This window comes from Nannospalax galili, unplaced genomic scaffold, assembly GCF_000622305.1.
Source record: "Nannospalax galili isolate Female #2095 unplaced genomic scaffold, S.galili_v1.0 scaffold820, whole genome shotgun sequence".
Taxonomy (NCBI): domain Eukaryota; kingdom Metazoa; phylum Chordata; class Mammalia; order Rodentia; family Spalacidae; genus Nannospalax; species Nannospalax galili.
Genome location: NW_008346549.1, coordinates 1,392,529 through 1,404,082, shown reverse-complemented (window position 1 = coordinate 1,404,082; position 11,554 = coordinate 1,392,529). Strand labels below are relative to the sequence as shown.

At 41.6% G+C, this 11,554-nt stretch overlaps 1 protein-coding gene across 6 annotated transcripts in view; it reads right to left on the bottom strand.

The window, feature by feature from the left end:
• Positions 1-654: 654 nt before the first annotated feature.
• Positions 655-11,554, bottom strand: part of LOC103742071 (protein HIRA) — a 105,598-nt gene continuing 94,698 nt past the window's right edge. For all 6 annotated transcript variants that reach the window (XM_008843053.3, XM_029568270.1, XM_029568272.1 and 3 more), the window contains one exon: positions 655-1,524. In XM_008843053.3, the coding sequence (XP_008841275.1) occupies positions 1,408-1,524 (117 nt within the window). In that variant the 3' untranslated portion in view covers positions 655-1,407. The remainder of the gene's footprint in view (positions 1,525-11,554) is intronic.

The following is an 11,554-nucleotide window of genomic DNA, read 5'->3' as shown; positions in this document are numbered from 1 at the left end:
GCCCTCTCATTTCAAGTTTAGGGCTCCTGCCTCAGACTAGATCACACATTACCTACATGGTGTCAATGATGAGGAGGTGGAGGGCATTCTCAGCCTTTACCTTTGCTTGCTGATCAGCATCTTCTAGAAAATTCCAGCTTTACTTTTCTCCCTTTTCTTTTTTGAGGGGGGCTTTTTGAGACAGAGTATTACTATATAGCCTGGGCTAGCCCTTAACTTTTGGGTAGTTGTTCCTGCTTCAGCCTCCCAAATGCTAAGGTTATGAGCACGCACTACCACACCTGGCTTCTGACAATTCTTTAGTATTCTTGGGTCTGTATCTTATACAAAATCAGCCAAACAGCCAGCTGAAGCCTAGAATGACCAAGATAGTCGGGACACCAAGGGCCACAACTCCTCACTTAGGGAGATGACATGTGCCAGGTGGCCTGTCTGCTAGTCTGCTAGCTGGTCAGCCTGAACTGCTGTATGACAAGAAAAGTGATCCCCAGATACCAAAAGATGAACTTCTGCACAGGGGGCAGGGATGAGGGGATCAGATGACACCAAAAGAGTCTTCCAGGCTCCAATATTGTCACGGTCCACTTCAAGAGAAAGACCCACAGAGGGGAAGGACAGTGGACATTAGAAGGAAAAGGCAGGGAAGCCAGATGATTTGGTATCCAATGCATGTTCATTTATTTTACACTTAGAAAAGAAATTGCCCTCCCCGTTGACCCATTCCTCCCCAAGTGTTGCTTTTTACAAACATTTAAAAATTAAACCAAATGAGGATAGACAAGTTAATTTCAGTACAATTATTTTTCAGTGTAGCTGTCATAATTAGAGTTTAAATTTCCTACAAGTGACCAATGTCCAAGTAACTTATAGGGATATCCTGATTATTGACCAAAAGAAAAGTCCATATTACAAGTTAGCAAATTCTAGTACAAAAATAGTCCATGTGTCGGAACAGCTTTCCTTTTACACAGGCTTCAGGTCAGTCTGCTGACTGCATAATACCTAACATTTCCAGATTCTCGCTCTTAGAAATGGCTCATTCATCATAGCTGAAGCAGCACAGCACCCACAGTAGCAGGGGCCAGTGTCCATCTTGGGGCCAAGCTGGAGGAAACAGGCTCAGGCTCCTTACTGGCCCCATGCAGCCAGGCAGAGCCCCAGTTCCAGCCCCAGGTCCAGGGTGGAGCCTGGAGGGAGAGACGAGCTGCCCACTTCTAGAGCAATCTTGGGCCGGGACACAGGGCATGTCCACCCAGGGAACTGGGCTGGTGCTAGTACAGGACAACACATCTTCTGCAAAGTCTCTCCTCCCACTATCGCCCTGACAAGTGGGGGCTAGCACTGGACACCTGCCAGTGGCAAGAGTGTGGCCCTGCCATTGCTGCAGCCAGGGCAAGCCAGCACAGGCTACTTATCCCTCAGGATGTCAAGCTGTTCCTGGCACTCAGTAAAGAGGCGCTGGAAGCGAAGGTTCTGCCCGATGACTGGCAGCAGTTCCTTCAGCAGCTCCCTCTTCCGCAGACCCTGTGGACACAAGAGCACAGCTGAGTGGAAAGTTAGAGGAGATCCAGACTGTGGGGGCCTTTCCTAGCTTGGGAGAAACTCTTGTTAGAGGGAAGACAACGATTCCTCTGCACCTGATAAACCCAGAGAGCTGAAGACTGGGCCAGACGAGTGTACAGGAGGAAGGGGCACTGTGGTGTGGAGAGGAAAGAAGAGAGGGCAGGTTCTGCTCCCCATCTGTCCTACATTGCCAACACAGTCACTCCTAACCTTGTACTGCATGGGCATGAGCCTTTGAGGCTTAACTCTATAGAGTGGGACAGGTGGCTCAGCAGGACTGAGGGCTTAGAGGTTGCTGATGGACTAATACTCTCCAGGCACTGCAGGGTAATCCTGGGGTAAGGAGGCACCTAAAGGGATATATTGGCTTTGCTATTCTTCCTGGTATCTTCTGCCCCTGGCTCCTACCTAGGCCTGGGCAGTCTGGCACAGTCTGTAGTGACCATTACCAGGTGGGCTCTCTGCTGCACAGGCTAAGGAGCAGGTCCAAAGAACACAGCATCAAAGAGAAAAAGCCAGTCAAAATACATCTACAGAGAAAGCTCAGTACTTAAAACAAATGTGTCAGACAAATCTGTAAAACGACTAGAAGGCCAGAAAGGATTAAATAAATTTACTAGGTCTAGTGATATAGGGCCTGATGGAATCAGCAGAGACTGGGTGCTGCTTAAGACCAGGTCAGAGTTGGGGTGTCAACTCAGATGCAGGAGCTACCCCATCTGACAGGGCAGAAGTGGGAACATTGCAGGACTGAAGGCTGAGGGTGGGTAAAGGACTTGTCTAGAATATGTGAGATCCTAAGTTCAGTACTATCACACATAAACAACAAACCCCACAAATGTCATTTTATTTTAAATTTTATTTTTGGAACAGTATCCCATATACCTACCCACACTAGCCTTAAACTCCCTAAGTAGCTAAGGATGACTGTGAATACCTGATTTTCCTGCCTCTGCCTTCCTAAGTGCTGAGATGTACCACCACACTGGTTTTAAAGGTGCTAAGAACTGAACTGAGCTACACTCTCAACCCCAAATCCACCTAAAATGCTATTTACATATATTATACAGTATTCTTATGATGAGGAATGGAGCTTATGAGCAGGAATAGAACACTTGCACATCATGTACAAGACCCTGGGTTCCACCCCCAGGACACTGCAAAGGAAAAAAACAACACAAAACATATAACCATGGACACAGGAGTTAGAAGTTAAAGAGGAAAAAGGCCAAGGTATGAAAAGTAAACAAGGGGTCAGGGAGATGCTCATTAAGTGCTTGACTCTGAAGAAGTTAACCTTTAGCACAAAGAAATTCCAGGTTTGTAAAATGACTTCTAAGAAATACCCAAGAACTGGGTTTTCCAATCTTACAAACTTACAGAACACAGAAATGAAGAACAAACCCCAACTCTATTCTAATTTGTAAAAAACCCAGGCTCCCTGTGTAGCAAAGGATGACTTGATTCTAAAAACAAACAAGGACAGCAGGAAAATGAAAGACTCTGGACCTTTTCACCCATGATACCATGTGCCCCCTGAGGGGCGTGGCCTGCTGAGGAGAATTGACTGTGCAGAGCTAGCCACAGGAGGGGCTTTCTGCACCATCTTGGGACCGGAGCAGTGAACGGCCAGGCGCATGAGAACGAGTGGCCCAGCATTTTCCACCTGGGCGAGACTGGGGGCCCACAAGGTGTGGGCGAAAGCTAGTGGTGACTATGGACAGGGCTCGATGGTGATCTGGAGTGGCGGGCTCACAGGGGGAGTGATCTGGAATGGCGGGCTCTGAGCCATGGTGCAGATCTGGGCCCCGAGTAGTAGTTGTCTCTTTGTAAGTCACTCCCCCAAGGGCATAAACCATAATAAATTAATATAAAAATATGTTATATGGTTTGTCTGATAGGGCAAGAGACCCCAAGAGAACTCAGGTGACATATCATATGCACAAATCCCTCATAAATTGTTAGCAATCTTTACTAGTGAGACTATAATTAAGTTGGGTTTATCCAGGAAGGCAATGTGAATTTAATAACCAGAAAACTTATAATTTATTATATTAAAGATTTCAATACTGTACTGCTCAGCAAAAGTAATAAAGTAGATGAGGAGGTACTTAATTGGAAGCAGTTCACAGCACCTACATGGCAGATCACAACTTTCTGTAACTCCGGTTCCAAGGGATCTGATGCTCTCTTCTGACCTGTGACCACCAGAAACACACATGGTACACATACAGACAGGGAGGCAAACACTCATATATGTAAAATAAAACTAAATAAATCTCTTTTTAAAATTAATTTTATTTATTTTTATGTATATGAGTGTTTTGCCTGAACAGGCAACTCCCTGATCTTTAAGTGCCAACTTTGAGTTTGCATTTTCCTTTTTAAAAAGATGTTAGAGTCTCTGTGACAGCCTCCTGAAAGGTAAGACTGTTCTACATTATTCAAGTACATATATTCATGCAATTCTTTTCCGACTACCTTCAACCAAAATTTCCACACACATCTCCACACACCATTTTTCTTTCTCTGCAAGTCCCTCTCCTCTACTTCTTAAGTTGCAATCACTGATTACACTGTGATTTCTTTCTTCTCTTTATTTTCTCCAGTCATACCCACAATAACTAATATACTGGTACACATAGTACTATCCTGGTACACAGAGTATCCCTTTACTCTCCAAGCAATTCACACATAAGGAATGACTATATTATAGTTAACTGGCACTCCATTTTCACAGGGGTTTACTGCTGGACAGCAACTGTAGTTGCACACAGTACTCAACTTGCAGTGGAGATCTGGGAATAGAGCCTACTGCCCTAAACAACAGTCTAAAAGAAAAAAAGTCACCTCAACCCTGAACACTGCAAACAGCCCCATGAAAAGTAGGAAGGCACCACAGATTAAAAACAACAAAAATCATAACCAACAATCTAACCCTGGACACATAGGAGCAAAAACAGCAGGAACATTAAAAAAGAAAAAAAGAACGAAGGAAGGAAGGAAAAGAGAGAGAGAAAGAAGGAAAGAAAAAAGAAAGAAAGAAAGTAAGTTTGTCTTTTCCAAAATGACCATTTCCACAGTAATGCCCCCAACGAAAATGACTTAGACAATATTTCAGACACATAGTTCAAAGGAACAATTATAGATATGTTCAAACAACCATAAGAGGGCACAAATATATTCCAAGAGAGCACAGATAGCTGGATGAAATAAGGACAATAATCCAGGGTATGAAAACAGAACTCATACAACATACCAAAATTAAAGCAAAATGAAATAAGGCATTTAAACAGATCAATAACCAGCAATGAGATTGAAGCAGTAATAAAAATTCTCCCAACTAAAAGATGTTCAGGACCAGTTAGACTCAATGTAGAATTCTACCAAAACTTCTAAGAATTAACACCAATACTACTTGTTTTAGTTTGCTTTTAATAGCTGTGCTAAAACACTGACCAAAATCAACTTAAGGAAGAAAGGGTTTATTGCATCTTACACACCCAAGTGACAGTCTATCCTTAAGAGAAATCAGTTTGCTTTTAATAGCTGTGCTAAAACACTGACCAAAATCAACTTAAGGAAGAAAGGGTTTATTGCATCTTACACACCCAAGTGACAGTCTATCCTTAAGAGAAATCATGACAGGAATCCAGGACAGGAACCTGGAGGCAGGAACTGAAGCATGGACCACAGAGGAACACTGCTTACTGGTTGTTCCTCTGGTCTATGTTCAGCTTTTCTTTCTTTTTTTTTTTTTTAATATTTTATTTTATATGTATGAGTGTATTGCCTGCATGCATCTATGCACACCCATGTCATACAATGCCCACAGAGGTCCGCAGCTCCAGTTCCAGGCGATCTGATGTTCAGCCTGCTTACTTATGCAACCCAAGACAAACTGCCCAGGGATGGCACCATTCACCATGGGCTGAGCCCTCCCACATCACTCAACAATCAAGAAAGTGCCTCACAGACACATCCATAGACTAATTTGATAGAGGAAATCCCCAGTTTAAGTTCTCTCTTCAGGTGTGTCAAGTTAACAACCAAAGCCAGCCATAACTCTACTCAAATGGTTCCATGAAATAGAAAAGGGAAGCTCCTAAACTCTTTATAGAGCCAATATTACCCTGATAACAAAACCAAAAATAGAAAAAAAACAAAAGAAGATTATAAACTAATCCCCTTAATGAAACAGATGTATAAAATCTCCATAAAATTCTGGCAAAGCAAATTCAAGCTTATATCAAAAAGATCATTCATCATGTCCAAGTTGGCTTCATTCCAGAGATGAAGGGCTAGTCCAACATACATAAATCAACAAATGCTATCCATCATATAAATAGATTCTAAAACCAAAATCACTTGATCACTTCATTAGATGAAGAAAAGGCCTTTGACAAAAATTCAACATCCCTTCATGATAAAATTCACAGAATCACTAGGGATGGAGGGATCATACCTCAGCATAATAAAGGCTATATATAAAAACAAACCTATAGTCAACATCATACTAAATGGAGAAAAATTCAAAGCATTCACATGGTATTTACTTTTCTGTTGCTGTGATAGAAGCACTGACCAAAGCAACTTATAGAAGGAAGAGTTTATTTGCACTTAAGGTTTCAGGGGATTTACAGTCCATTATGGTGGGAAAGGTGACAGGAGGTGGCTGGAGCAGGAGCAGAAGCTAAGCTCTCACATCTTCGAGCAGGCTCAGGAAACAAGAGAGCGACTCAAGATCTGGCAAGGCTTAAGAACTCTCGAAACCCACCGCCCGTGATGTGCTTCCTCCATCTTCTAAGACCTCCCAAAAAGAGTGCCACCAAATGGGGACAAAAATGTCCAAATACTTGGAGCCTATGGGAGACATTCTCATTCAAACCATCACATCCATTAAGATCAGAAACAAGACAACATGTTCACTCTCCACTGCTATTCAATATAGTGCCTGAAGCCTTAGCTTGAGCAATAAGACAAGAAGGAGATCAAAGGTACACCATACCAATAGGAAAAGAAGTCAAGGCATCCCTAGTTGCAGATGACATGATTCTATACATAAGAGATCCTAAAGATTCCACCAAAAACCTCTTAGACCCAATAAATTCTTTCAGCAAAGTGGCAGGACACAAAATTAACACACAAAAATGCTTTCTTATATTCCAAGCATACAGAAAAAGAAATCAAGGAAACAATCACATTTGTAATAACCACAAATAAATAAATTTACTAAATGCCTCAGAATAAACCTAATCAAGGAAATGAAGGACCACTACAATGAAAACTTCAAGATGCTGAAGAAAGAAACTGAAGAGGACATTTGAAGATGAAAGATCTCCCATGCTCATGAATTGAAAAAAATCAATATTGCAAAAATGGCTATTCTACTAAAAGCAATCTACAGATTCAGTGCAATCTTAATCAAACATAGCAAAAAAAAAAAAATCTCAACACTCACAAGGAAGTAAAAAAAGTCAAAGACATCTAAAGTAATCATGAACAAAAAGAGTACCACAGCTGGTATCAAAATATCTGATTTCCAGTTATATGGCAGAGCCACAGTAATAAAAACAGCATGGTACTAGCAAAAGATTAGAATTGAGGACCCAAATATAATTTCACATGACTACAGACAACTGATCTTTGACAAAGATGACAAAAGTATACACTGGAGAAATTATAGCATTTTTAACAAATGGTGCTGGGAAACCTGGATGTCAACATGAAACAAATGAAACAGTTCTTATTTCTTACACTGCACAAAACTCAACTCCAAATGGATTAAGGACCTTAACATAAAACCTGATACCCTGAAGCTACTAAGGAAAAGTAGTAAGTACACTTCAATATAACAGCACAAGAAATGACTTTCTAAATAGGACTCCAGTAGATCAGAAGATAAGATCAATAATGAATAGAATCTTATGAAACTAAAACGCTTCTGTATAGTACAGGAAATGGGTGAATCAAGTGAAGAGGCCACCCACATAATTGGAGAAACTCTTTACCAGCTATATATCCGACAGAAAACTGATGTCTAGAATATACAAAGAACTCAAAAAATAAATAAAACCAAAAAAATAAACAACAACAAAAAACCAAGAAAGCAAAGTAAATTAAAAATGGACTATAGAACTGAACAGGAAGGTCCCAAAAGAAGACATATAGATGGCTAGTAAACACTTAAAAACTCCTTGGCCACCAGGGAAATGCAGATTAAAACTATTTTAAGAGCCGGGCGAGGTGGTACATGCCTTTAGCCCCAGCACTCGGGAGGCAGAGGCAGGCGGATCTCTGTGAGTTCAAGGCCAGCCTGGTCTACATGGTGAGTTCCAGGACAGCTGCTATAGGGAGACCCTGCTTCAAAAAGACCAAAAAAAAAGAAAAAAAACTATTTTAAGATTCCATCTCACCCTAGTTAAAATGGCCAATATTAGTCATACAACAATTGACAACAAATGCTGATATAGATGTGAAGAAAGGGAAACTGAAACACGGTTTGTGGTAGTGTGAACTAATGCAGCCACTCTGGAAATCAGTCTGGAGGTTTGTCAAAAAACTAGAAATAGATCTATCATGACCAGCTATGCCATTCCTGAGCATGTACCCAAAGGGCTTTACATCCTACTATAAAGACATTTGCATACCCATGTCCATTGCTGCTCTATTCACAATGGCTGGGAAATCAAATCAACCTAAATGTCCATCAACAGATAACCAGATACTAAAAATGTGGTAGATAGGCATAATGGAATATTACTCAGCTATAAAGAAAAATGAAATCACAGGTACATGACTGGAACTCGAAAAAAATTATATTAAGTGAGGTCACCCAGACCCCAAAAGACAATTGACCCATGTCCTCTCTCATATATGAGGGTCCTAGCTTCAAATCTTTTATTCTGTGTTTAATGTGGAATCCATATGGAAGCTAGGAAACTAGAAAGGGCCACTGGCAGAGAGATGCATTCAGAGAGGAAAACAGTAAAATATACGTAAAATGAAAGAGAGGGGGAATACTTGGAGGCAGAACGGTTCAAAGCAGGTGGTAGAGTGGTGGGGATGGAGAAATGAGGGGCCATGCAAAGGCTCATCCAAAAGGAAGTACTCATGGAGAAGCTACTTGGGAACCCATATCTTGCAATCCAAGTAAAAAAGTGTAATTAGAGGGGATAGTAGAGTATTTGTGATAGAATGAAGGGGAGGAGAGGAATACCAGGAGCTAAAGGTTTAAGTGGGGATGAGACAGAGGGGTGGGGGGAAAGGGGGTAGCGGGTAGCTTAACCAAAACTAAACATACATGAAGTCTTTCACAACAAATTAAAAATATAATCTCTTTAGGAAAGGGAATTTGATGCCAGGTATGGTGGCACTCCCCTTTAATCTCAGCACTCAGGAGGCAGTGGTAGGTAGATTTCTGTGAAATGAAGGCCAGCCTGGTCTACATAGTTCCAGGCCAGCTGGGGCTACAGGGAGACCCTATCTCCAAGAAAGAAAATGAAAAAAAAAAAAAAAAAAAAAAAAAAAAAAAAAAAAAAGGAAGAAAGAAAAGGAATTTGAACAGAAGCGCCCCACATTAGTGGACAATGCATTTCCCAGAAGACATGGGTTATTAAAATCTCAGTGCCAGATCCAGGTTACCTCTCTACAGTTATTACAGAGGCCCCAGAGGCACCCAAAGCAATATAAGCTATTGCTCTTGGTTGCCCACCAGAAGTAGATGGTAGGATTCTACTGCTGATGACTCCACACACTTTGGTTTCAGGACAGAGGAATTACTCTTGAACTGACCAGGAAACACTTCCTGCTGGCTAGCTCTCGCAGTGCTGGAAAGTGCTATGCAGGCTGCTGGGCTGAAAAGGTATCAACTGTCTTATCCAGTACTGGATCCTGGATGCTATAATACCAACCTGCCAAGTAAGATTTGCCCACTGGTACAAGCAATAGTGGCAAGAGAGTTTACTAGGGCAACCAAATGCTTTCTTGATTGGATGTGAGTACTGTTCCACAGAAGAGAATTCATGCCTTGTTAACACGGTCAAAACCCATGGCTAGGGAATCAGGTCCTAGGGGACAACCCATTAATGTTGTTTTTCTAAATAGTCATGTTGTCAAACAGCCTTCTAAATACTTATGTTTACATCCATAGACTGCTGCTGCTGCCAGCATTGGTCAGAGAAGCTTCTTGGTGCATTAGCTAGTGGTTAATGCAGAGACACATTACTGCTGAAAGTGCTGAGAATAAGGGACTGTGTCGTGCTCAGCCACCTGTATAGACATCTGTATTGACCTCCACTCCCCCATCAAGGCTCAGGGAACACCACAGAAGAGAAGCTAGAAAAAAATGTAGGAGCAAGGGGATGGGGAGGAGTACTCTGAAATGCTGTCCTCTGGACATGACATGGCTGTTGCACACATGAACTTACAGCAACCTTGGTTACCTACACAAGATCAAGACAGTTAAAAAGCCCAGCATGGAGGCAGGAGGGCTCAAAGGTCCCACCTCTAGCTAAGGAGTTACTGGAAGTGGATGGCTGCTTGGGGAGGAAAGGTCACTTTTCTTCTGGAGTGTAGCCACTGGAAGGCTGTCTATTTCCCACTGGATGACCGCCCCCCCCTGCACCCATGTGATTATCACTAATTGACTCAGTGGGTTAAACAAGTAAGTGGACATGTAGTGGGGAGGGAGATGCAATGGAGGCATCCTGGGGGCAGTGGGGCAGGACTGAAGGGGGAAGCAAGGGGTGGATATGATCAAAATATATTGTATACATGTATAAAACTTTCAGAGAAAAATTTTTATAAAAAAAATATTAAATTCACTCAAAGGTAAAAAAAAAGATAAGATGGAAAATTTAAACCTACATGTAGCCATAATCATGTAAAGTGCATCTAAATTAATAGGCCGTATCAGATTGGGTGATATGGCTCAATGGTAGAGTACCTGCTTAGCTTTCACAAGGACCTGGGTTTGATTCCCCAGTACAACAAAAAAACCAATACTCTCTGCAGAAGCTTCTCAACTTACAATAGGGTTATGTGCCAATAAGTCTATTGTAAGTCATAAGTAAAAGTGCACTGAACGCACTTAACCTACTAAACATACTAGCTCAGTAACACAGTCCACTGAAGAGTGCTGGCTGTTTTCCTTTATGACTGAAAGGGCTGACTGGTCAGTGTGCAGCACAAGAAAGTATCATGCCTACATATTGCTAACCCAGGGGGAAAAAAAAATCAAACTTCAAAATGCTAAGTATGGATTCTACTTAATACCAGGCATGCATTACTTCTTTATCATCATAAAACTGAAAAATTGTAAGCTAACATAACATAAATTATGCCATTATAATTTAAAAGTAAAACAACAGAGGGGCTGGAGAGATGGCTCAATGGTTAAGAGCACTGGCTGCTCTTGTAGAAGACCTGGGTTCAGTTTCTAAAACCCACATGATGGCCAAAAATCATCAACAACTATAACTCCAGTTCCAGGGGATCTGACTCCCTCTTTTGTTCTCTGTGGGCATCACACACATATGGTGCACTTACACACATGCAAGCAAAACACGCATACACATAAAAAAATTTTTAAATTGTTTTTAAAGTAAAAGAACAGGAGGGAAAAAAGGAGAACACTTAGGATGAAGAATAAATAACAAGATCCAAGACGCTGTTCCCTACAGAAAATTCAAATAAGCAACATACGGACCAATTTCATAAAGAAACGACTAAGACAAAACCACACTTAAATGACAGTAAACTCTATGGCATTTTGCCCTCCCCCACAAGCCCACCTCCATGGAACAGTGTGGCACAGTGGCAGAGAAGTGGCTTCTCCGCTAAGATGGAAGAAGAATTTGCTTGCAATATTCTGGCTTGTCAGATTCATGTCCAAGGGACTGGTTTCTGTCTTACCAAACTAAGAGGTGATAGAATCATAACAGAAGCTGCTGGAGGCAATGCAGAGGCTGGTATGTAAGTACTCTGGAAG